This window comes from Ostrinia furnacalis, unplaced genomic scaffold (assembly GCF_004193835.3).
Source record: "Ostrinia furnacalis isolate ACB-3 unplaced genomic scaffold, ASM419383v2 OfSCF6657, whole genome shotgun sequence".
Taxonomy (NCBI): Eukaryota; Metazoa; Arthropoda; class Insecta; order Lepidoptera; family Crambidae; genus Ostrinia; species Ostrinia furnacalis.
Genome location: NW_021136896.1, coordinates 108,500 through 136,463, shown reverse-complemented (window position 1 = coordinate 136,463; position 27,964 = coordinate 108,500). Strand labels below are relative to the sequence as shown.

Below are 27,964 nucleotides of genomic sequence, written 5' to 3'. Positions count from 1 at the left end.
AATTCAAAGTGCGTCATGAAGCGTGCGTATGATTATTGTCAGAGAATCGGTCGTACTCGTGACGAATGGCATAACGTTGCTGCGGACGTTTCTACTGCAAGGGGAACTTTTAATATTTTGTAGTCTGTTTCTAATTGCCTCGACAACGCGCTTCTGTTCATTTTAAAAAGCAGATCCGAGCAGTTAAGTTTTTAATTTTGACACCAAAAGGGTGAGGAAAAAGGGTGACAGTGCCAAATTTATGCAGAGTCACATTTGGCTCTGTAATTTTATCTTTAATCGTCGTTTTATTTGATATATTGAAATAAATTTCTTGCAACTAGTATTTCTTAATTTACAGAAATTCTGAATGTTTACCCGTTTTTACGTCTATTCTCGATTCACCATGAAAGAATAATTTAATTGATCCGTATTGATTGATATGTTATATCTTCAAAGTAGTGGCAGGACCACCTTTCTCAGACCCAGAGGTTCCGGCTTCAAGGCTCGAGATTCGCAGTGGGGGTTAAGGTTTTTGGTCAGTTTAACAAAAAATCCATGTTTGGCTATTTCTCTCTTAATACATATTATCCGTGGTGAAATAATTTCGTTTTGAGCCGGCTACAATTTAATTTGCATAAGTTACCGCCTAAATCTTGAATGCTAATGGGAATTATAGGTTAGGATTAATCAGACGTCATAAAATTACCTACTTAATCAACAATACAATCATTATAATGCTACGTGTGCTTTGTTTTATGAAAAAAATATACAACGTGTCCCAAAATTCAAGGATAAGCCGACGCCACAGGATGGACATAGTCATGACTACTTTAGGAAAAATAAGGAAAAAATCTATCTCAATTACTTTTTAACTTACACAATAAATTATGAAATTCGACGAAAATTGACACCCCTTATGATATTTTACATTACCACGACCACAATTTTTCAAATATTCCTGTTTTTCTGTTTATATCGGCAACTTAAGTAGTGCTGCTGTTCACCCCATCACTTAAAACCCCCAGAATCCTTGCAGTTTTTACACAAAAGTTAATCGAAATATGTTATATCCTTAAAATTTTGAAAGATTTTTACTTTCACTCCACTTTGACTCATCGTTTTGTAAAAAAAAAGTATGAACACTACTGCGGCAAGTTTTTTACAAAGTTGACGCTACTATCCAAGATTCCAAAATGGTATAATACTCTACAAAACCTTGTCGCAAAAAAGATATGCGTACCATTTTTACAAGCACTTCGCTTGTTAGTTGGTAAGGGATAAATCTGGTATCCTTCCGTTTGGCCAAATTACTTTTCGCCAAATTTCACTTCATTCCTTTACATTCGTTTTGTAGAATAGCTCAAATACTAAAAATACAATGCAAATAAAACATACCTTAACGACCTGGTTTTTCTTGTGTTGGAAAATAACTGAAAAAGAAGTGAAAAAAGTAATGTATTTTTCTAATTAAATCCATTCTTACTCCCATAAAATGTATGAAACTTGTGTCTGCTTTCTTCTTCTACTAATAGATAATTTTATTGGCTATCGCATGATATAAAATATTTGCCTATTAATGTTAAGCTACCCACGCTTTCACTTTTTTTTTAAAGAAGAGGTGTAAACTAAAAATTAAAAACTTAAATCGATGTAATTTTTCGAGAAATGGGTCAGGCCCCAAATTTGAAGTATTTTCATCGATAAAATTGTCCATAGATTACGCCAAGACTTAGTTCAGCTGCCTTTGCGGTGAGAAAGATCAGAAACTTGACTGATGTTGAAACAGCAAGGCTTGTATATTTTAGTTATTTTCATAGTATTATGTCTTATGGTCTTTTACTGTGGGGCTCAGCAGCAGACATAGAATCAATTTTCATTTTACAGAAAAGAGCTGTTCGGGCAATATACGGTCTTAAACCACGTGACTCGCTTAGAGAAGTTTTTAAAGAAATCAATATATTGACTGTGGCTTCGCAATACATATTTGATAACATTATGTATGTCCGTAAACATATACATTTATTTACTAAAAAAAGCGACGTCCACTCATTTAACACGAGACATAAGAATAAACTTGCTGTTCCATCTTTTAGGTTGCATAAAATAGGTAGTTCATTCATGGGGAAATGTGTTACCATATTTAACAAAATACCACACAATCTTGTCGAATTGCCAATAAACAAATGGCAATGCCAGATTGTGTATGGAAAGTGGCGTCTTTTTTTTTTTCGCGCGGCCATCGACCAAACTTTGTTTTTTGATTACAAAATAGTGTAATAAACCAAACTTACTATGGCATGTATACCCCTAAACTCAGTCTGAACTGAGTTACGAGCATTAGAAGTTTGATGATTTTCATACTAGATTTGCTTTTTGCGCGCAAAGTTTTGTAAGAAATTGCAACAAAATAGTGAGATTGTATGTGTAAACAAACAATACCATCCATTAAAGGCTCCAGACATCAGTATAGAGCAGAATCATCGCAATAAAAAAATAGCGCAATATTTTGTTGCAATTTCTTACAAAATTTGCGCACAAAAAGCAAATCTAGTATGAAAATCATCAAACTTCTAATGCTCGTACCTAACTCAGTTCAGACTGAGTTTAGAGGTATACATGTCATAGCAAGTTTGGTTTATTACACTATTTTGTAATCAAAAAACAAAGTTTGGTCGATGGCCGCGCGAAAAAAAAAGACGCCAATTTCCGGCATTGTCTTTTAAGATAGATATAAAAAATGTAAACCCTTATGTCCAAAGGGTTAGTCATGTAGTCGGAATGGGTTGTGTGATTCTTTCAGGCAGTGCATTTTCGCATGCTAACAGCTCTATGGAAACGCTGGGGTAAGGGGTATATTTGTTCAACAATAATGTCGAAACTAATAGACGTAGCGTAGACTAATTTTACATTCGTTTTGTAGAATAGCCCAAATACTAATAACACAATGCAAATAAAACATACTTTAAAGACCTGGTTTTTCTTGTGTTGGAAAATAACTGAAAAAGAAGTGAACAAAGTCGTTTTTTTTCTAATTAAATCCATTCTTACTCCCTTAAAATGTATGAAACTTGGGTCCGTTTTCTACTTCTACTAATACATAATTTTATTGGCTATCGCATGATATAAAATATTTGCTTATTAGTGTTAAGTTACCCACGTTTTCACTTGGTTTTGAAGGAAGAAATCTTTTATCTTCGTAATTTTGCGAGAAATGGGTTAAGCCCCCAAATTTTAAGTATTTTCATCGATAAAATTGTCCATAGATTACGCCCTTAAAGTTTGATCACTACAAGCCCGGACACATTGTATTCATGCGAAAGACATAAATTAGAACGCGAAACACATTCGCGCTTATGTCTTCGAGCAAGTGTATGTAAGTAGCCGTATTTAAACATAAGGTTTTTACACGAAAATATATTTTTAATGCAAATACCGTGTCATGGTTTTTTTAATAAATGCGTAGGCGCTTGATAAATTTTTAGTCATCCCTTTACTAATTGAGATGCGATTTTTAAACCTATCTGAAACACAATTATTTAAAGATGACGGAATAAGTAGGTATTATCTTTTCATTAGTATTTCTTAATATTTCTGCGGCTAATGTTTCAGCACATCTCATACAAAAGATTACCTTACATATTGTGAATGGGAGAAGTCAGCGCCATCTTCCAAATGTATACTAAACATTATGCTAAAGTTGAGCAATGATAAAAGCAACCATTTCATACCAGAACCAAAGCAAGCTTTGTCATGTCATATGCCAAGCTGTCCACAGATGGCGCTACGTCACACAATATGCAGGGTTAAAAATGGAACCAAGAATTAACCTATTGAGAGCTGGCTTCGCTTATTCATTAAATAAGACAAATAAATATGGCTTTACCCTGTATTAGCAGTAGATCGGTTGTTAGTCCGGTTGACCGAACTACTGAAACTTTTCAGTTGCAAAAATTCAGTTTTAACTTAGCAGCAAACTATTAATTCCCCTTTAGTACCAACAGTTCTGCAGGTAAACTATAATAATAAGTGTGGATAATTACTGCGGATTCACTACTGTTTCTCTTTTCATGTATTAAACTTTAACATGTATCAATTGTTAGTAGCAATCATTTTGTAGTTACGGAAGAGTGGCTCCTTCTGACACAGGTGCTAATGCACTTAAAAGAATGAGTCAACCTTTGTTTTTAGTTATAAGAAACTTTGGTACTGAAATAAAGTTATTTATTTATTTATTATTTATTTAATAATGCTCGTTTGTACAAACGTTTTTATATTTTAAAAAGTACACGACGTATGGACTTCTTGGCGGGAATGTGAAGCGTCACGTTAGCGGTTTTGTTTTATTTTCTAAAATTTTTGATTGGGCGACTACTAATGTGTATTAATGGTGGATTATAAACCATTAAGTCGTGTTCGTGAACGTGCATGAGTGTGGGCCAATGAAACAAAACAGTGCTTGCGTGATTCTTCGGATTATCTCAAGTAGTCCATTAGAAGTCTCAGTAAAGCACCACAACTTTACTGAGACACCAATACAGTAAGTATTACCAACTAAGTATCTCTTTGGAAGTCTTGATAGCATGCATATCAGAAGTAAGCATATTTTAATAATTAATAAGAACTGCTTTCTTTAGTTCTTTGAGGGCAGATATGGTCCTGAGCTTGCTGGACCATACCCTTGTCATGATGATTCTGATTGGATTTTAATTTTCGCACTTTTTAATGGATGTTCTAATTAAGTTAAGCTTTTGTTGTAAAAATATAAGGAAACTAACACCACTTACTGGTTGGCGAAGCAGTCTCGTTGTTTGTAACATTTATAACGCCTACGCGCCTGCCAGCCGCGAACCGAAGTACAAAACGAAGCAGTTGTGTGTGCGTGTACCTACTATGTACTTGTACAGACTGTTTGAAGAACGTTTATATTTTATTTAAATTTTATTATGACGGAAGAAGACTACAGGGAGTTGTGTGCTCGGGTTTTCCATCGGGTACCCGTGTGTGTGTAAATAGCATTAGTAAAAATATTGTTATTGTTAATACATCGTCTTTGAACCTGTTTGGACTTTAATGTCAAGAAAATCGTCCACTGGACGAACAATGCCACAGTTGCCCTGGCCTTTTATCTGGCCTTAGAATTCGAGAGCACTTAGAAATATATTTGACGTAAATCAAGTGAACTAATGTGCAGTTTAATACATGAGTTGGTACAGAGACCGTTTCACAATCGCCACTCAAGTTCTTCCATCTGATGAATTTGTCGACAGTCTTTGCTCAAGATTATACGCCTTAAAACGTCACGCCTTAAAACGTCACGCCTACATAGAAGATAAGCAAACTCGGTGTTTTAAATTATTAAATGAGTCGATATTGGAGGGTGAGATAATCATTCAGTGCGATTTTGCTGAAAACTACAGCTTTGTCGGGCCCAGAATGGGCTTTACACAATTAATTTATCAGTTATTTTAGTAAATAGATAATTATTTTTTTGTTGTTTCGCGGAAACATGGCGTTAAAATATTTGGTGAACGTCACTCGGCTAGGAGGGCGTTAGAAGAAGTTCGAAGAATTCGCAGAAGAGAATTTCTTGGTTTTGGCCGCTAATAACATGAGTTCAATGGTATTGGCAGGATTGTATGGGTGTGTATAGCCTGATGACATGGGCCAACCAGGAGCTGCAGATTTGCGAAAACGACAAGGGCAAATACCACGACTGTCAATAGTAAATGGATTAAAGTTTCCCCCTATCCCAGATGCTCTTAAAGAATTGACACCAATGGTGGACAGATTAGTAAGTCCACATATATTTTTAAAAATAATAAGAAAAGGTCATGGATTACCCACCAGCATGGTTTGTCTGGGAACGTTATAAATATACCTGTTAAAATTTATAATATCGGGCACAAGCCCGGTTGATACAATCTGATCCCTTCATTGGCGCCACATAACATTTCGGAATAAAATTAAAGGAAATTCAAAAAATTTGGTCATGTCCAGAAGGGCCTTTTTTACACCACAAGATTGCCCATTACTGTTACCGCATTGAATTTCACATGTAGTTGTTTGTGTCACGTGTTTTTAACATGTAGCACAAATTTCATCATATCATCCAAATATTTAGTTAAAATATTTTGTTTTCAATGTTAGATTTCATATTTGTATCATCGTGAGAATAAAATTTGTTTCATGAGCTTGTGAAATAATGTGTATGATATTAAGAAAACTTAAGTGATTGATTATAGTGTAATTGTGTGCACAAGTGTCTGTTTACATCTATGGAAATTTCTAAAGAATCATACTTTAGGTCACTATTTAAGTTGTAAGCCTTGACAACATACGTGTTGTTAGGCAACATCTGATAATTTTAATGAAAAGTTTGTCATTAGGGTTCCGTAGTCCTGACAAGGTTTTGTTATGTCCGACTGTCTGTCCGTCCGTAGGTATGTATATTAATCACACCGACAAAGTGGTAGAATAAAAACTTGTAAAAAAATTTTTTTCAGGGTAGCTCCATGTAAATTTTCGATTTAGGCTAAGAACTCACGGCGCGATATTCACCCGCGCCCGCGGCGCACGGTGGACTGGGATTACAAGGTTTGGACTTAAGGTATAAATATTTTCGGTATCTATATCTAGGCATATATTTAAATAGTTTTTATTCTTTGAGTTTTTTTTATTAAACTGGTATTCTTGGAGATAAAGCCATTTCAATATTGTATGAAAATTCAAGTCATTTTAGTTTAGTAATCGATGATTAAAGATAGTAGGGTATTACAAATAACTTACTGAAGCATCTAAATTTGTCATAGTGAGAAAATAGACATTATGAGAAGTTGTCTTTTAGCGAAGTTGACATTTTAAGAAGTTTTCATTCCGAGAAGTGGACATTTTGCGTCCCGGTTGTCATTTTGAGAAGTTGTCATTATGAGCTGAAACGGTCGTAACGTGATTGGTGCATCGACAATGTACAGAATGTACAGTTGCATTCAAACCCACCTCAGTGCCCACTAAAATAGACGCACTACCCCTGCATACTATTATTAATCATTTATTTGTGTTGTGAAGTTTGTGAAAATGTTTCGTTATTTAGTGACAAACCTTGATCTCTTCGTTACTTTAAAAAACAGTGGCAGTATTAAAAATAGTGATAGTTTATACAGCGCAGTAAGGTCCAAACTTTTATTTGAATTAAGTGATGAACACGGAAATACCTTAAAATCGTTTTGTGCAAAATTTTGTTATGATTTGAAAAGAAGATGGCAAAGCGTGGCAAAGCGCTCATAGTAAAGATGTTTTCAAAACTAAGAATAGCGAATGGTTACAAGCAAACATCATATTATGGCCAGACTTTATTACATGTTTGATAGGCAGTAGGTAATGAAGATCACGCAGTACCCAGTACATCAACTCAATTTGTGTCACCAGCAAAAGTTTCTATCGGTGTCTCCACTGAACAAAGCCCTAGAAAACCTTTTTGTGAATTAGCTCCTAAACAGAAAAAAAGACGAGTAGAAAGTTTCCATTTGTCGTCGGACGAAATAAAATATGCATATTGTGCCCAGTTAAAAGCAGATGGGAATGAAGAGATTGCTGAAATATTAGAACATTTACTTAAGAATCCACAAGATTTGAAAAAAGTTAAAAGATGCATATCTGATAAAGAAACCAAACCTGCGTTTTCTCCGGATGAGGCTTTAGGGTTATTTTTATCTCTTAAGCAGACCAAGTAGCAATACAATTGTTTAAAAAAAGTCTCAACGAAAAAGGCTACAATATATTTCCATCCTATTATCAAGTGCAATGCTATCCACCAAAAGACCGTGACAGAAACCTCAGCCAAAATTAAATTACAAGCTCTACTGGATTTAACTTCAAGAAGAATAATGATGCCTCTCGTCATAGATAGTGATTGTAAAGAATTAACCCTCATCAGTAAGTGGGGATTTGACGGTGCTTCTAAGCAAGCTAATTACAAGCAAAAATGCAAACAGACGACGAAACTTTAGGAAGTCAACCTGATGATTCAAGCATATTCATGGGAAGCTAGTGTCAATCAAATTAGTTTGCGGTAAAGAAGTTATCAAACTCATCGTATTGGTGTCGTCCAATCTTTTTTGAATTTGTGAAAGAAACCAAAACTACCATATTGCGGGAAAAAATTGTTATTGAGGAAGAGATTGCTAATTTAGTAGAAACAGAAGTTGGAGAAATAAAGATTACACAGTTACACACTCTTTATTAATGACAATGATAGACGGGAAAGCAACATCAATTTTATGTGACACTTCATTTCAAAGATGCGACTTTTGTAAAGCCACTCCTACTGAGATGAATAATGTTCCCTTGGTTGCATCAAAACCGACTGATCCAGATCTCTATAAATACGGATTATATTATCATTATTACGCAATATGTGGATACGAATGATGGAATGCATTCTGCATATAGCTTACAGATTAATGATAAAGACATGGACTGTAAAGGGAGACACCAAATGCATCATGAAAAGCAGAAAGAAAAACATATAAGATGCTTTTAAAAATAGAATGGGACTTCTGATTGATGTTGTCAAACAAGGTCATGGCTCCACCAATGACGGGAATACGGCTAGAAGGTTTTTTGCAAATGCAAACGTGACTGCTGAGATAACTGGTGTCAGTGAGGAATTAATTAGGAGATTTGCAATCATTTTAGCTACCACATTAACGCAGAAAAATTTCACACAATTTCGAGATTTCCACTATTTTTTGTTCTGCTTCATACAAAAAAAACTGGAAATTAATAACGCCGAAAATACTAAGTTATCACACGGTTGTGGAATTGCGGTTTTATTTCAAAACTCACGGGAGCGGTTATATGCGCGGTTATTCTAAGAATTCACGGCGCGCTAAGTCACTGGTACAAAATGGTCGCCCGCCGATCGGGCGGTTTTCTAAAACCGCCGAGGCTGCGATTACCGCGGCCCGCGCGATTCTAGTAGTCGCCCGCCGGTGCCGCGGGACCAGTCCAGAACGAATTGTATAAGTGCAAAAAATGATCGATTCGAACATAATCGAACCAACTCAGGTAAGTCCCAATTTTGTCACACCATTGTTCTTAATATTCTCTATTAGCGGATCAATCATAAATCTAAAATGCCTAAACGATTATATTTCGGTAAAGAAATGTTATCTTGTGTCGCACTTCGAGATAACTTCCTTCAACCAGGCGATTGGCTGACAAAAATCGACATGTCACAAGCTTACTTTCACGTGAATGTAGCTCAAAGTCATCGACGCTTCCTAAGATTGATTTTCAGGCAAAATATTATTCCAGATGACATGTCTTCCATTCGGTATAGCATGTGCACCAAGATGTTTCGCAATGATAATAATTTTATAGCTCAAAAGCTAATAGAAGCTGGAATGAAGGGTAGTCGTATATTTGGACGACTCTTTCATGGTTTACCAGAGTCGAAGTCTGCTTCAGCAGCAAACCTTGGCAACAGTATACTTACTTAAAGCACTAGGTTGGATCCTAAATTTTAAAAAAATACCATGACAGATTTCAATTATGGTATAATATTAATTCGTCCTAATTAAATAAGTAATTAGTAATCATTTTTCTACTTTTTAGTGCATGTTTTTTGGAGTCAGTTTTATTTTTTACATTAAGTACCACTTTCTGATATGACTGATAAGGGCCGGTAAAATTATAGCCTTACTTGAAGAAGGTTGTTTGCAAACTTACGTGTCTCAGCGGATAAATGTGAGTCGTTCAACTGTCCACAGGACTTGGCAACGGTATCAAGAGACCGGTTCGGTCAAAAGGAGACCCGGTTCGGAAGAAATCGATACACAGAACCAAGAGATGACCGCTTTTTGGAGAGTCAGGCGTTGCGAAATCATAAGGCGTCAAGTGTGGACCTGCAAAAAAACCTCGAAGAAGTAAGAGGAGTTTTTTTTGTATCTGGTATTTTGGAAAATAGGACGAAAGAAAAAATAACTCATTTTACTATTACAATGCTCGTATATATTTCCTCTAACAAAGTTATAACAATAGAATATGGTAATATATCATAAAAATAATTACTTAAATAAAGCTACATTACTTTTGTAAATCGTTGTAAATAATGTCTTTTTTACTTAGCGATATCAACAGTTTAATTTTAAGGCTATTTTCGTAAGATTCTAACAAAATTGTATTCTATTGTTGTTTACATGATCATTATAAGTATAATTTGCATCATATTTTAATCTTGATTTATTTTCTTCATGATAACTAACATTTACTGTAATAGCAAATGTTTCAGTAAAAATATCAACCATTTGTTAGTGTAGCAACAATGAGGCGTGATTTAGTCTTATGTAAAATGATAAGTTATTGACTTAGATATAGATATACAGTGTGAGTCACGATAAAGTGTACATACGAAAATAGATGAAACTAGACCTTTAGAAAAAGAGGTTTTATTTTTTTATAGAATATTTTTTCTTCCGATTACCGATTGCAAAGAAAACGTAATAACTTTTAAACTAAGAGGTATATCCTGATAAAATAAAAACGTTATTACGTTTTCTTTACAATAAGTAATTGGAAGAAAAAATATTCTATAAAAAATTTAAAAAAAATACCGCTTTTTTGTCGATAAAAATAGGTCTAGTTTCATCTATTTTCATATGTGCACTTTATCGTGACTCACACTGTATAATGTATTATATGTAATATAGACTAAATATTAAACGTACTGTAAAATCACCAACCGGGCTGTCAAAGTTCAAGTGTCCACCACGTGTTGCAAGGTATTAAATTCATGACGAGGCAATTACATCTAATCACCGCTTTTTATGAATGGAGATTCGGTTGCTTGAAAAAAGAGTAAACGACTAGCAAATTAATATTTAGTAAAATTTTTGGTTTGATAATGGTCTGTTGTATTCATCCCGTGAGACATATCAGCGCGGCACGCTGGTCATCCTGCTCACCCTGGTCTTGAGTGAGCAGGATGTCGAGTTTGCCGCGCGAGCCCGTTCGCTCAGTGTGGACGCACCATAACAGCCCTGTTAATATTAACAACCCTTAAGTTAATCACATATGTATTAGGACTTAACAAACATATTATGGTGAAATTAGTACTTAAAATACAGTTGCCAACAAGTAAAAAAAAGGTCATTTAATAAATTTAGAACTTTTAAATGTTTCAGTTTGACATGCCGGCAAATACAAATTGTTTGATTAATTTTATTTGGTGATGAGCGCAAAATTTTTTTCGAATTTTAAATTAATGAGATTTTTTTGTCAATATTGTCCTTCCGTCAATAGTACTGACTTCGTTATTATATTTTGTAAAGCACTTATGCGATCACTTACAAAATAAGACACTTTGTGGAGAACTGTTGCCGCAAGTAAGCGTTCAAAATACAAGTAATTTGTAGTAGTATACCTAGATAGATAACCTAGGGAAGAACATTTGAGAGTACAAATTGAATTTTCAGCAATAATTATTTAAAATTAGTTATTAAGAAAGAAGTAACAATATCGCGATGCAATAATTTTCATGTCTGCTGTTCTGTCCATTGAACAAGTCGATATTTTTTAAGAAGAATATTAGTAATTTGTTTTGCACAAATTACTAATAAGTCCCATTAGCCCCTCGTACTTAGCTAAATATGCTTGTGGCATCTTTAATTCAGTAATGTATTATTAAGTAATATTTATAAGGCAAAATACATATTATGGCGATTGCACGCAAGTTAATTACATCTAAGTTCTTATGGCATAAGAACTGTTTTTTTAGGGTTCCGTAGTCCTGACAAAGAACCCTTATAGTTTCGTTATGTCTGTCTGTCTGTCTATCCATCCGAGGTTTTGCTTGGAAAGTATTGGCACTAGAGAGCTGTAATTTTGTGGAGGTATGTATATTAATAATGCCTACAAAGTGGTAGAATAAAATTTAAAAGAAATAATTGCTCCATTTGCCTCTGGTGGCAATCCCCGCGGGGGCGAGTGGGAATATAGGCATGTAAAGTGGGGATGATTTTTTTTTCATCTTCTATTCCATCGAGTGGAGCATCGTTGGATAGGTCTTTTAAAATGGCTTAGGGGTTTTTAAGACTATAATTCGATTTCGGGATCCGTTTGCAAAATATTAAAGTGCCAATTTTTGTTCGAGTAGGGCGTCCCCCCTCCCGCCCCCTATTATTAATTGCTTAATTTGGGGCTAGATAGCGCTGTGTGAAATTGTCCAAAGCTATTTATTTATAATGAGCTTTTTACGAACTTTCCAGGAAAACTATAACGGTAATGATAGATTAGTTAGTTTAAGAGTAATAGTTGNAAATTAATTTAATATTAAAATACGATTTAATACGAATATAGACATCATGTATTTCAATAATATGGATAAATACACTTATGAGTAATAAATTTATGAAAACATATATTAGGATACATCACATTTATGAATATTATAGTTATTTATTCGAATGATTATGAGTTTCGATCATTAGTATAGAAAAATATATATGAAAACACATATTAGTAAAAACTAAGTGTATGATTAGTGATATTATGAATATCAATGATTATGTCTTTAAATATGTAGGTTTTAAATTTTTTATGAAGAATGATCATTATGGTATCAAATTGTATGAGAAATATTTTCGGGCCTCCAATGATAGGAATTGAAAAGTTATGTAAGAAAATGCGTTACCGGCTGAACGCTATTGAAAAATATTATTATAATGACATGCAATTCCGAGCGAGGTTCCGCATCTCTAAAGAAACGGTGTTGTTTCTGGATTCATAATTTGGAAGCTCTTTGAAACCCCTCACCAAACGCCATACAACCAGTGGACCAAATACTTATTATAACCCAACTGTTCTACGCAACGGGAAGTTATGAACGTGTACTAGGTGATATCTTCCACATCGAACAGCCAACTGTGCAATGCATCGTATAGTGCACAAAGTAACAACCAACATAGCTGCTATGAAATCGCTTTACATAAACATGCTTATTTCTGAGGAATATGGGGACATCGCATAGTAGCATTTCCAAGAGTTGTTGATTTGTCAATTTGATGCTCTGTCAATAATTATAAATGTCAATTGAGGTTACGTTTCGGTCCACGATCGCCACTTAATAGATTTCAACAATAAAAAGTATCACCTTTAAAATTATTCTTTTAATTAAATAAAAATGCAAGCATTAATTTTTTTATATGATAAAACACAGCAACCCAAACAGCGTAAGAAGAGTTCAGAGGCACGCGATAGAAAGAGACAAAACTTGTAGGTGAATAAAATTGTAGGTACGTAGTGCTGTGCGAGCTGAATTCCACTGTATCGCGTCGCAGCAAGACTCGCATTTATTTAAATCGTCTTGCGGAGTAATCCTTCTGTACCTGTACTATTACTTATTCTGTGGTGGTGTACTACTATGTGGGAGATTAATTTATTTTATTAAAAAAATATATCTTAATTTAAATTTAAACAAGGAGTTTACAAACGACTTGTTATTCTAACGACAAAAAGCATTACGTGTTCTCCCCACCTTGCCTTGCCGCTTGTTTGTGTCGTATTATAAAAGCGCCATCACATTTCCCACATCTTCGGACTATTATCAGAGAGATTTATCAAATACACAGCGACTGTAAGTTATTGACGATTCTTTGGCGAGTGGTAATGTGGATAAGCTTATGGAGCTAGGAAAGCAACCTACGGTAGGAAGTGCCGTTGTAGAGCGTAAACTTGATAGTGAAATCGTGGAAGATGAAATAATAGAAAGTAATAAGGTTGCTTTTAAATTATTTTTCAAAAAATGTGTAGACACACCGAAACTGGTTTGTATATCGTGCAATAAACTTTGTTATTCTAGGGATATTAGTTCCATAGAACGATTAAGAAAACCCATATCAACAGATGTTTGGAATCAGCTCCTGAACTACTATAATTCTAGCCTAATAACTCACAGTCCGTACATATGTCACACATGCCTTGCTAAGATTCGTGCTAACCAAATGCCTGCTGTCTGTATCCTCAATGACATGTACGTAAGCACTGTTCCACCAGAAATAGCTCAGCTGAACGACTATGAAAACATTTTAATCCAACGCGCTAAAGCGTTCCAGGTAGTTGTCACAATGAATCCTGTGGCTAATAAACGTCTACCCAATCGTCAGATGGTTTAAAAAGTAAAGGGCAGGACTTTTCATTTACCACTTCCGATGGAAGAAACCCTAAAAAAACTTCCAAAACCTGAAGACGCAATAATTGAAAACCCAGAACTTTATATTATAGTCCGAAGTACGCCAAACAAAGCAAATATTATATGGCAAGACATTGTTGACGTAAATAAAGTGTACAAAGCATTACAATACTTAAAAAATGTAAACGAACATTATGCTCACATCAAACTACCAGATTTACCTAACCAGCTCATAAACATACATGAAAATATTCAACACAATGTTACAAATACACCAGATAAAGCTGAAGAAGATATTTTAGAAGGTGCTACAGCAGCACTGTTGACCCAAATCACAAGAGAAAAGGAAACTGATTATGAGCATTACACCATATATCCTTTGAATGAACGGAGACAAAATGCACCAGCTTCAGAACTCTACCAAATGCTCAAAGTAAACACAGCACCGATTGATGCCCGAGATAAAGACCTAGACGTTAAATGTTTTCCACATTTATATGTAGAAGGTAAATATGGCCAATTTCATAATCGGCAGCAGAAAGTAACTTCTAGTGAATTTATTAAAGCCCGGCTTATGTCAAAATATCCTCAATTTAGACTTAACCAACAGTNGCCTTAAACTCATGTATTATAAAATTTCATACCTAATAAAAAATCCTTGAAGAAAATATTTAGAGTGACTTTAGATGAAGTAATTGCTTGCTTCTGAAATATATTGTGGTAGCGACAGACAACTACGAAACCCTGCACTGCGCGTGGCACGACACGCACTTTGCCATTGTTTAGGGCTTATTCCTAAAGACTCCACAGTTCTACTGTTTAGTTCATACTTCAATTCCCAACGGGTCCACGACATCAAAGATAAAAAAGCATTTTCTATCAAAATGTTTGAATTTCATGGACCCGGCGGGAAATAAGAACAAAACGTGGACCTTTGGGAATAACCATTATTTAGTACATACAGCTTTATTCGACACAAAACTTTATAAATTGCATCGCTATATTTATGTAACTAATATGTTTTATCAAATATTGTTAATCATTGGAATGAAGTGTATGGAATGAATGAATTTTATGAAAAATCAACGCTGTAAAGGTCTCACCATTCAAGTGTCTTAAATAATAAAGAAAATATTATTTGGTCTTTTGGCCTCATTAAAACATAAACACTATATTTCAAATTAAAACAAAAGATAACAACTTAACGTAATTATGTAGGTGAGTATATGTTAATAGTATATTATAAAGATATTAAGGTATAACTTATAATAGGATAGCATGACAATAAAATTAACGTGAAAAGTAAAAAACTAACAATTTCGGCCAGAATTTCTCAACAGACGTTTAAATTCTAACTGTAGATTTACCCGTATGTAGGTAATTCATATCTTGTGTTTTTAGTGAGTAGTAAAAAGAAAAATACGAAAAAATGACGGAAAAATAGACTTGCTTTCTGTAGTACTACAGTACTTGAGTAGTATTTTAACACAATTTTGTAAAAAAAAGGCCCTGCATGAAAATATTTACTTGGCATCAATAAATAGACGATGATTTCGAAAATTTTGTACTATGCTCTGTTTACAAGGCGAAAATTATAGATGATTTCTCATCCACTTCTTGGCAGTTCGCATCAACAGTGAACAGCTTCGTAGAAATATTTAAATTAACGTCGCGTTAGTCGAACATCTAAATAAGCCGTTAAAGGTCAGTTTTTGAGGAATATACTCACAAATCTGTAGTAGAAGATTCGTGGTCTTTTTTTATAATAAAGTACAAAATTTCACATTGACCAATTAACAAAATGTGCCATATGTTGAGTGCGTTGAATGCGGACGTGCCTGACATAAACCAAGTAAATGCATTAATTAATGTTTCGTAAGGATAAATAATGTATATTACGAAATAATAATAATCAAATTCATTTCCATTCAGGGCACTTTTCTTTGTAACACATTATCATTTATACTATCACATATTCAATTTTGGTCCCAACCAAGAGACCTATCCACAGCCATTTTCCATTGTTTGTACCTCATGTCACGCTCGTCCTCATTTATGCTCGGTTTATAGATGCTGCCGATTGTCATTGGGATGGGCGTTCCCTGAGTATCGCTATTAACCCCCCAATAGGCGACCAGCGCAGCACCCAAAGCAGTGCTTTCAGTAAAACCAGCCCTTATTACGTTTATTCCAACTAAATCTGCCTGCATCTGCATGACCAGCGCATTAGAAGTCATGCCTCCATCTACCTGGAAAATACATCACATTGATTAATTTAATGTGAAGCGATTAGGCAACTTTCAAGTTTTGAGCCAGTTAACTTACATTTTTGTTGGATAAGCGCTAGTGAAAGTAAATATTTTTTAACAGGTTAGGTTAAGGGTAATAAAGGAAAAACCAGTCCCAAGGTTTTCATTAAATATCCATCGTAGTACTCGCATACTAACATTTAAACTATCATTCAAGCTTAAATGTCTAGCTTAAACTAAAATACCTAAAATATATTTCAAACCTGCATTTTGAGAAGAAAAATCTCATCGACTACAATATTTTAGACCAGAAAAGAGGACATTTTTTTTCCCTTTTTAAACCTATGTCATCATAATAATATGATGCAAATGCATTCGAAAATTTCAAATTTTTGTCCAAACTAGCTCTGGTAACAAAATTCATTGCTCATTTATTTAGATCAGAAATAACACCAATAACTGTGTCTGTAACTTTTCTACCTGGATATAAGTTAAAGCCAAATCATGTTTTATCTAACCAAAATAAAGAACATTCGCCTTGCAACCCAGTTCTTCAGTACCTACAAACAAAAAATGTCAGCATTATGTCAGTTAGACTGAAGAAATATTAGAGAGGTAGGATAAAAAATTCTGCCTTACGGAACACCAAGAGATTATACCCCTTGAATCACTATCACGCTCACCAATCTTGCATGGTTGTTGGTTTGTCACGTTTATGGTGCCATATTAGAATATTGCAGGTTTAAAATATTGAAATCAATTTAAAACCTGCATTTTGAGAAGAAAAAAAATCACCGACTGTAATTTTAGACCAGCGAAGAGGACAACATTTTTTTTTCTTTTTAGACACTGATGATGCATTCGGAAATTTTAACTTTTTGTCCAAACTAGCTCTAGTAACAATTAATTGTTCATACAGGGTAGCCATAAGATAAAAATTATACAGAATACATAGGCTTGTGATATCTTTTTAGAAACTCAATTAACCAAGGAAGTTTTTAAGGTAATGGACACGATGGTCTTCCTACATTTTTTTTACACGATGGCTGATCAAAAGTGCAAGACAATGAATTAATTTTTCCTTCTTCTCTGCAATTTCTTAAAATTTTCATACTTTTAAACTAGTTTGTTGAACTTTAATCTTTTCTTTTGATAGCCCAACTATCCCTTGTGATAAGGAAAAAAAATGGCATGAGAAAAAGTAATCGCAGGTGGCAATTTTCTAAAAATGCACAAAAACTTAAAAATCTTGAAAACGGTGATATTTTTACTAGGGTCAAAATTGGACGTTAGGGAGACCATGGCGAGGCCTATCGATGGTTACAGGGTTATCCATTGTTTTTGGGACACCCTGCATACATTAGATCAGAAATAACACCAATAACCGTTCCTGTAACCTTTCTACCTGGCAAATAAGTTAAAGGAAAATCGGGGGGCACGGCAGTGCCCCCGCCAAGTCGAGCGCGAAGCAAACTCTGCCGTACCATCCTTTACTACCAATGGAACCATTTCGCCGCATTTTCAAGCCCCTATTTGAGAACCTCTATATAAGACAACAAGAAATTTTCGTCATCCAGTAAGCTATAATCACATACTTAAAATCCAAAATTTCAAGTCTGTAGGTCATTTAGTTCCGAAGTTAAGCGAAAGCAAAGTTTCGCATTTATGACACTCACTCATGATCGTCCGAATTGAACTAGTACTTCCCATAAACTCAGAGCTGAAATTTGGTGCAGAGTAGGGTTTAATTGCCACATAAAGCGAAAACTGTAAAAACTAGAATAATCAAAGATCTGGAGTACCTGGTGACCCTGATTAGAAAACACAAGAGCCCAACCGAACTATTAGAGATCGACATACCGCCTTTACAAAAAAATATTCAAATTGGTGGGACGCTTCATTCGATGTCAAAAATGGAAGGTCTGAAGTATCTGATGAAGAATCCCCACCTGGTCTCAGCTGTATTAGAGATATGGTAACGCCCCCTTCTACTATTCGTACATAAAAAAAATCGACACGTCATTGCAAAAATCCAGCGTAGTGGGACACATCTCCCAATTTAATCTAGCCTATAGCGTACCTTGTAGAAATGTTAAAAAGAACAGAGTAGGAGTGACAACTCAATCAGATAGAGATACACTGTCAAGCCGATTGATACCTCTGCTCTCGCATTCCAATGAAGGAAGGTTAATGGAAATAGCACTATGTTTGAGGGACTTACCAGAAGATACTGTTTGTTTCCTACCAACTAAAAATATGTGATGACGATTTCGCACCCCGATATAAAGTCGGTTGCTAAAGATTCCTTGGATTGTTCAAAATGTATGATAACGAAAGCCCGGGCGTGTTTACAAAAATATGAAGATGATGCGTCGATGACTGCTAGACTGGAAGAAACTATAATCATTAAAGAGGGAGCTAAAGTAATGCTTAGGAGAAAAATTGATGTTAGTTTAAGTTTAGTGAATGGATCGATAGGCGTTGTACAAAAAGTGAGGTGGGACCAGGAAGACCAAACAAAACAATTGGTTGTAAAATTCGCAAATAATTTGATTCACGAGCTATTGCCTATTAAGTCAAAATTTGAGATCATACCCCGGGCATACGTGTACAGAGAACAATTCCCAACCTGTGTGTCGTATGCCCTAACAATTCAAAAGAGCCAAGGTCTAAGTCTAAAAAATGCTCTCATGCTCCATATTCTCTTGTGGCCAAACCTACGTGGCGCTTTCACGAGTAACCAATCTTCATTGAGTGCACCTCATAAATGTTGACTTCAAGAGTCCTCAAGCTTCAGCGATCACCGAATACAACCGGCTTAAGCGTAAATACCGCGCCGATCTGTCAGAAATTAAACCGTCTAAAAGAATAAATAACACAAGTCAACAAAAAAAAACTTTTTTTTTGAGTTTGTTATTTAATTGATATTTTCTGATTGTCTACATCTAAAAGTACCCAGAGGCTCTATGCATAGCAAATAAAGTTTGCTTTTGTGCATTTTGCAATGAAAAAGTTAAAGCTTATTTAGGATCTCTCTAACAAACTTGATAAATCAAAATAAAATCAAAGGAAAAGCATGAAATCTTAAATTATTTTAATTATTTACAGAAAATTGTATGGTATGGTGGGAAATTTTAGAAAAATTTTAGAAACGTTTTGAATGTAGTTCTCTTTCTTTTAAAAAATAAAGGAATATTTTCTTTGAGTAAAATTTTCTATCTACAGTAGGTATTAAGAGTACTCTCCCTCCAGGTGGCATTACAAAATTCCACCTTGTATATGCTATAGTCTATTCAGCGTAAGAAGGTGATTTAGACAGTTACAGTTGAGTCATTTTAATAGGTAACATTTCACGTTTTTCAGTTTTATCCAGATACACAGATGTTATACAGATTTATTTAGGTACTTTGTGTTACGGCTATTTTTTTTAGATCAATATTTTATTTATTCATACAAAGTACAGAAACGAATATACGTAGATACATCGTAAAAAAATAAAGTGAATGTACATATTTGCACTTCTACTATAGCTGAAAACAACATAGGACGCTGTTGTTTTCAGCTATAGTAGCTGAACCCACCTTCGTAAGTTCAAGGTACCAAACTATAATAGATCTGACGCTGGCAACACATGAGGCGGCGGAACTGATTGAAGGCTGGCATGTGTCAAACGAGCCATCCTTTGCGGACCACCGACGCATATTATGTTACCAAATAAAAATGAAACTAACAGACCCTGTTCCATATCGTAACCCCCGTAAAACCGATATAACAAGGTATACCAAAATACTAACCAAAACACTTAACGATACACAAATGACAGATGTAACACTTAGCACTAACAATATAGAGCTAAACATACAACACCTCACAACTGCTCTAACGAAAAGCTACGTAGAGTCATGCCCAGAAGTTACTCCCAAAGTTGCGAACAAAGGTTCCTGGTGGGGGCCGGAACTTGAACGCCTTCGGAAAAAACTCAGGACACTTTTCAACCGAGCGAAAAACACCAGAACCAATGAAGACTGGAACAAATACAAAGAAGCACAGAAGCACTACAAGAAGCGGATCAGATTCCGTAGTAGAGAACACTGGCGCAATTTCTGTAGTAGCATAAACTCAACAAGCCAGGCTGCTAGGATTAAGAAAATCCTATCAAAAGGTGATCTCAATCTACTGGGCTTCCTAAAGAAGGAAGACGGCACCTACACGAACACGGAAGATGAAACAAGCACAATGCTGCTAAAAACACACTTTCCGGGTTGTAAGATCACATCGATCGCAAGGTGGCAGGATGAACAACAAAGCACACCGACAAACGAAGAGTGGAAAATCGCCAATAGTATAGCAACAGCGGATAAAGTAAAATGGGCGCTAAATAGCTTTCAACCCTTTAAATCCGCAGGACTGGACGGAATCTTCCCAGCGCTATTACAATGGCAAACAGCCCAAATACTCAAGTACCTAGTACAGATATACCGGGCATGCATAGCTTTCAAATACATACCCAAGCCATGGAGGGAAGCAAAAGTAATCTTCTTACCGAAACCGGGAAAAGAAGACTACACACAGGCAAAATCCTTCAGACCAATTAGTCTAACATCGTTCCTACTAAAAGGACTGGAAAGATTGGTAGACCGACATCTCAGGGATGGCGTGCTGAAAAGCAAACCACTACACCCCCAACAACACGCCTACAGGAAAGGCAGATCAACAGAGTCGGCTCTACACATGGTAGTACATAAAATAGAGTCGGCCATCACAAACAAAGCGTCAACTCTTGCTGTCTTCATAGACATAGAAGGAGCGTTTGATAAAACTATGCACAACAGCATAAACCACGCCCTGGAACAATTCAACGTAGAACCAGCCGTAAGAAGCTGGGTCACTGAACTAGTTAGTAAAAGGGCGGTTCAGGTGGTGGCGAACACGACTACCAGAGCAGAGGTTGTCAGAGGATGCCCTCAAGGAGGCGTCCTATCGCCACTACTATGGAACATGGTAGTGGACAGTCTGTTAAGGAAACTAAATGACAGAGGGTACACGGCCATTGGATATGCAGATGACATCACCATACTGTTAAACGGAGGGGCTGAAAACGTGCTATGTGAAATAATGCGTTCAGCCCTAAACATTGTTGAAAACTGGTGCAGCGACCACCAGCTGTCAGTAAACCCAAACAAAACTGAACTAATCCTTTTCACTAACAAAAGGAAACTACCAGAGCTCCAGCTACCAGAACTCTTTAAAACAAAACTCTCCCTCTCAACACAAGTGAAGTATCTGGGCATCACCTTTGACCACAAATTGAACTGGGCGAGTCACATTGAAAACAAGACAAAGAAGGCCTGTATAGCATTTTATCAGTGTAAAAGACTCATTGGTAGCAGATGGGGTCTTAACCCTAAGATAACACTTTGGCTCTACACATCAGTTATCAGGCCCTCTGTCACTTATGGATCAGTTGTCTGGTGGCCCAGAACAAAACTATCCACAGTAAGATCAAAACTCCAAAGCCTGCAACGTCTAGCAAGCATAGCGGCCACTGGTTGCATGAGAACCACACCATCGGCATCACTTGAGTACCTTCTGAATCTTAGACCCTTAGATCTCATCATTCAGGAGGAAGCGCAAGCAGCCGCTCTAAGACTTAAAGGAAACGGCCTATGGAAGCAAAACAAGGAGACAGGACACTCTGCGATCCTGCAGAAAACCATAAAAGAAATACCTCTCACTGAGGCACCCATCGACAGGATACCCTGTGAACACATTTTCGACCGAAGATATAATATCCAACTTACAGCGGAGACGCGAGATTACTCTGGAATCAATGAAGTTAGGATATACACGGACGGCTCCAAAACTCAAACGGGTACAGGAGCTGGTGTCTTCTCGAATGATCTTAATATAAGAATATCAACAACATTAGATAAACACAATACAATTTTCCAAGCAGAATGCATTGGAATTACCAAAGCAGCACAGGCGGTAACAGCCAGAGACATCCGAGGTCTAAATATAAGAATTATCTCGGATAGTGCATCCGTACTGCAAGCGCTACAAAGCAACACAATAACAACGGCCCTTATATTGGAATGCCATGAAGCGCTCCAAGACATTGCAGCTGTAAATGGAGTTACCCTACAATGGATCAAAGGGCACAGTAACTCTTTAGGCAACGACGCAGCGGATGAACTGGCAAAAAGAGGTTCGGACACAACAGTATTTGGCCCGGAACCAATACTGCCGATACCACAAGCACAGATCAGGAACTGGCTGCGTTCCAAAACAGAAGAAAAACACCACACAGAATGGAAAAATAGCGAAGGATGCAGGCAAACAAAAGATGCGGTTCCGGACGTATCGAAAAAGTTCTCCCGCAGCCTCATCAGACTAAACAGGGACAGCATCCGCAAGGTCTTAAGTGTCATAACCGGACACTGTATGCTAAACAAGCACCTATACAACATAGGTGTCACAGACAGCCCACTGTGCAGGGGGTGCATGGAGGCAGAGGAAACACCGCAACATGTGCTCATGGAGTGCAGTAGCGTGGAAGAACAACGGGCTCAATTTCTTCGATCACCATCGTCGCTACGGGAGGCCTGCAGCAGCCTAGACGGGCTGCTCGCCTTCTGGGGGGATCTGGGGTGGTTGGAGTAGGAAGATAAACCACAAATCGCGCACAATGGCCCAATCATGAGGCTAAGTGCGGTATTCGATTGCCCTGCAAAACTAACTAACTAACAACATAGGATTGGAAAGGGAAAAAAGTACAGATATTGAAAACGATCAAATTCAATTACGTTTTATTATTCCCAAATGAAAATGTCGAAAAAAACTTTTGTAAATAGTATTTATGGCGCAATTTCACTAGTCGATAGGGTCCGCATGCGGAGTACGAGAGATTTCTGGAACGCGTGCCACGGGGCCCGCAATCGGGGAACCGTTTTCATCAGTCGATATGGTCCGCATGCGGGGAGAGAACATGGTCGCCAGTTGTTAACGAGAGTGGCACTGAGACAGGCGTTCTTCCCATGGATCATCAATTAATGTTATGCGGAGCAATTTTGACTGTATGTGGCTTATAGAAGAAGAAACTATTAGCCTCACTGAAGAAAAAGAAAAAAAGATTCTGGGTGCGAAGTTTACTAAAAATAGCCTTTCGTCCACTAGGATCCCCTAACCCGATCCCCCAGGGGATCCCTGTGAACTCGTCTGTTCATCTGAATCTCCTTTAAATAAAAGTACATAAAGTCAGTGTCACACTGAGTATTTTCCTTTAGATAATTCACACATTGTGCAAGAAGTTACAATTGGATTTGGAGTGTGATGTAGAAGATCATGATAATTTTTTCAGATTATCTAATGACTTATTTGAAGATTAATTAAATAAAATAGAAACACAACTTCAACAAAAAGGATACTACTCCATTTCGTGAGGCACTATCTCCAAGATTAAAACTTGAGGTCACATTACGTTATTTAGCTACTGGAGATAGTTACAAAAGCTTGTGTTACTTATTTCGCGTGTCTCCTTCTATTATGAGCACTTTTATACCACAAGTATGTGACGCTATTTATGAAGAACCACGAAACTTTTGGTTTATATACGGAATCCTGGCTAGCACCTGATCGAGTACTTGATTCAATCCTTTTTAATTCTTGATAGTAGGATGATCTGACGTTTTTTTTTTTTGGTATGTCTTTATTTGAGATGCCCTTAATATTAAGCCTTTCTGCAATTTGTTTGTACGCACTTTCTCTTGCATCTCGGTTTCTATACAACTTACTAGTCACATTCCATAAGCAATCGTAATCTTGATAGATTTCCACAAGTTTTAACATTTGCGAATCCGATAAGCGATCAGCCATTTTGAACAGTGTCCTTCTAATCCAACAAGCACAAGTATGAAATATTTGACTCAAGACCCGCAAGCAAGCTGTATAACGACTGATGAATTTCATTGGTCGATAGCACGGTCGGTATAATGCATGCGGGGAATCCCCGCAGGCGTTGTACCGAACGCGTATCGACTTGCAACTTTCATTGGTCGTTCTCGCATGCGGGAAGTCCCCGCATGCTGTATACCGAACGAGTTATCGACTAATGAAAATGCGCCATTATTTTAAAAAATTTTAAAGTTTCATCATCATTTCAGCCATAGGACATCCACTGCTGAACATAGGCCTCTCCCAATGCTTTCCATGTTGCTCGATTGGTAGAGGCCTGCGTCCAGCGCTTCCCTGCTACCTTTATGATGTCATCGGTCCACCTTGTGGGTGGACGTTTAAAGTTTAGTTTTTAAGTAATTTTCAGTTTTTTGTAAATGCGTTAAATAGTTGTACCTACCTACCATCACCAGTTCATTGTGATGAGATGATGACTATCTGATGCAAACACTTGAATAACTTTAGAAACTGACTTGGTGACAATGGGGATACCTCAACAAGAAAATAATTTTGAAAATCGGTCCACAATTGACAGAGTAATCGGTGAACATACATAGGAGAAGAAAACATACATAGAAGAAAACATACATACAGTCGAACATAGAACCTCCTTCTTTTTTGAAGTCTGTGAAAAAGGTCTTTGTATAGAGCACGAAATGAGTTTTTGGAGGTCAAATCAACGTCTTTCAATACACTAAAAAACGTCGAAATATCAAAAATATTAAGACAGCAATTTATAATTTGAGAGGTTGGGAATGATAATTTTTATTATTCGGTACCAACTACGCAACAAGAATAATATTACAAAATGAAAATGATGACAAAATGTGGTGGTGGTTGGTGATGGTAACGATTGGTATAGATTGTTGTACTTGTATTTTGTGATGTGTACCATTTGTCACTAAACCATTGTAACCATGGTGCTATGTACATTTTGACACTGGGACATTCTGACGTTCTTACTTTTTGCCACACTAACAGCCTAGCCGGGCCGTACTTATGGACATTTTGACCCCTGCACATTCCAACCGTTGAGCAGTTGTTTTTTCGCATTGACTACCCACTCCCAGAATCATAAAACTGTATCAATGTATCCCAACTGGTTGGATACTCTTTAATAATGACATAGTTTTATGATCATTCAACTTGGGAAATACCAGGTTTAAAAGTAACAACAACATCCATGTGAGGTATTTTTCCTCAGAGCGGCACAAAAATTGAACAATACTTATTGCAGAAAACGCAAAAAACCCAACATAATGCAAGTGTATCAAATCCAAAATATGTAGTATGAGTACTTAGCGATAGTCTCAATATAGTAAACAATCTCATACAAAGAAATGAAGGTTGAACTAATGTTGAACATTCTTTTATTTATCTGAGATCTTGTTTAATGGCCAAGATTCCTTAAAGCTTGCAAAAAAGTCGCGTATGCACAAATCATAAAACTTTGTCATTAGAGGGTATCCAAACTGTTTTGACCCTCTAATGACATAGTTTTATAATTATACAACTGATTTTACTGTCATAGATATTTTTTTATTACTTTAGCGATCATTGCCTTAGTTTTTCTTGCGAAAAGCATTTTTATTTACGATAATTTCGAAAGAATTGGCAACGCCACCAAAAAAAAGTAAAATGTCACATCGACCGAAACAAGGGTTTGGAAGTTATGTCAAGTCAGTTCATGATTGTTATTATTTTTATTGAATTATTTTGAATTCTCTCGAAACGAATATTACTATACAAGTAACTAACATAAATAACTTTCAGAACATGAGTGCTGCTGGTAGGAAAAAAGACCCTATTTGGGACAGATATCTCGAAATTTCCAACGCCATGAGAGATAAAACTGGATGCAGAGCCCAGTGCAAGTAATGTGGAAAATGTTGGTACAGAGAATGAAAGAGCATCAGAAAAACTGTATAAATGAAGAAGGTTAAAGACTTCAAAATTAATTCGATTTCCTTTCAATAATGTTTGAGTTTTTCAACCACAAGTTTAACAACTACAACTCTTTTGTTTTTCAGTATTTTAATTAGAGATGAAACGGATATCCGGTCTAAATTTACTATCCGGCCGGATACCGGATAGTAACTCACTATCCGGCCGGATACCGGATATTAAAAAACTACGACAATTTCCTATTAATAAAATGAAATACATTATTCTTTGAGGTAAATATCAATAAAATGGCTTATAATAATGACGGCTTTTATTTGAAGTCCAAAAAGTTACAAAAAAGCCATATTAAGGCTTTTCACAAAACTTATTTCTTTTTCTGGGCTATTCACTCTAATGACGAATACTTACATAAATAGTAAATATCTGTTAATGTTGAAATATTGCCAAATAAAAAGGCGATCTTTTTTTCACTGATGGTCTGATGACATGATGCATGCAGTTTAGTCAGATTACGCAGCAAGTAAACTAATTTAATTTTCGCTATTCAATCACACACTCACGATAGCAACCGAAATCGCCCAAATTAATCTGCCCCCTAGACAAGTGGCAAAATCTGACATTCTATTTGGACGGATTCGATTTTCGAAATTTTGTGACTAGTCTAGTCTACTAATAGACTCACTAATCGCGTTTGAAGCACCTGTGCGGCGCTAAACTCGTCACGACATGCAACGAGACAATGGCTGCTAAGGCTGCGGCTTCATTAGAGACAATTCCCGATTTTAATAAAGTTCCAATAAGCTACATTAAACACAAAAATAAAATAATATCAGAACAGGAATCCAAAAAACTACTCTACACCAGATAATTGCGCGTACACTAAATCCTGGCTCCCTTTGTATGAAAATCTTATCGAGTTCATATCACATATCAAACCCTCCTTTTCTATTACTCAGTTACTCACAAACCACGGATACCATAAAGAATACCTCCACAGAATCAAGATTACTGACAATGACAATATAACCACCCAATCAATGTTGCATCTCGTTCAGGACTGCCCAAGATTTCAATCAACAAGACTTAGCCATAATATAGTTTGCCAAAGGACAATGACCAAAAATGTATGGAGTGTGGTCCAAATGTCCACCACTAACGAGACCTTTGTAGTAAAATAGTCTACTAAATACTGATTCATTATAACCAAACCGCAATCAAAAATATGCTGTCAGTAAAAAGTTATGACTGAATGAAAAGTCATGTTTTTTACCTTTTCATCTGAAAAATGTTCTTGATATCATTCTATCCATCGCACATTTTGGATTAATCTATGCATGTTATGTCATGTTTAGTTTGCCGTGTTAGATTCTCGCTAAAAGAAAAAAATAAACTCAGAAGAAAGACAACAATATTGGAATTATGGTCGGGTGGTCGCTGCTCCGCCCCTATTGGTTGTAGGGTGATGTTATATTATATAACCTAAAACCATCCTTGATAAATGGCCTATCCATAACAAAAATAATTTTTCAAATCGGACCAGTAGTTCCTTAGATTAGCGCGTAAACTACTACAATTTTTCATACAGTCATAACTTTTTACTGACAGCTTATTTTTTTTTCGTCTCATACTGAAAGTTAATCTCTATATAATGGACTATAAGCCAATATAGGTCTCATTAGTGGTGGAC

The 27,964-nt window shown here is 36.1% G+C and overlaps 1 protein-coding gene and 1 long non-coding RNA gene across 4 annotated transcripts in view; both read right to left on the bottom strand.

The window, feature by feature from the left end:
* Gk1 (Glycerol kinase 1) overlaps positions 1-27,964 on the bottom strand; it is a 127,809-nt gene that overhangs the window by 40,889 nt on the left and 58,956 nt on the right. The window contains exon 8 of one of the 3 annotated variants that reach the window (XM_028318089.1): positions 14,848-16,419. The exons of the other annotated variants lie outside the window; for them this stretch is intronic. Coding sequence (XP_028173890.1) covers positions 16,147-16,419 — 273 coding nt within the window. The 3' untranslated portion in view covers positions 14,848-16,146. Of the gene's footprint in view, positions 1-14,847; positions 16,420-27,964 lie in introns of those variants that run through there. 3 annotated transcript variants of the gene reach the window in all.
* On the bottom strand, positions 10,689-12,248 carry LOC114362630 (uncharacterized). Its single transcript, XR_003656705.1, has 2 exons — positions 11,077-12,248; positions 10,689-11,039 (listed from the first exon to the last, which is right to left on the bottom strand). It is a non-coding gene; the product is annotated as an uncharacterized LOC114362630 (long non-coding RNA).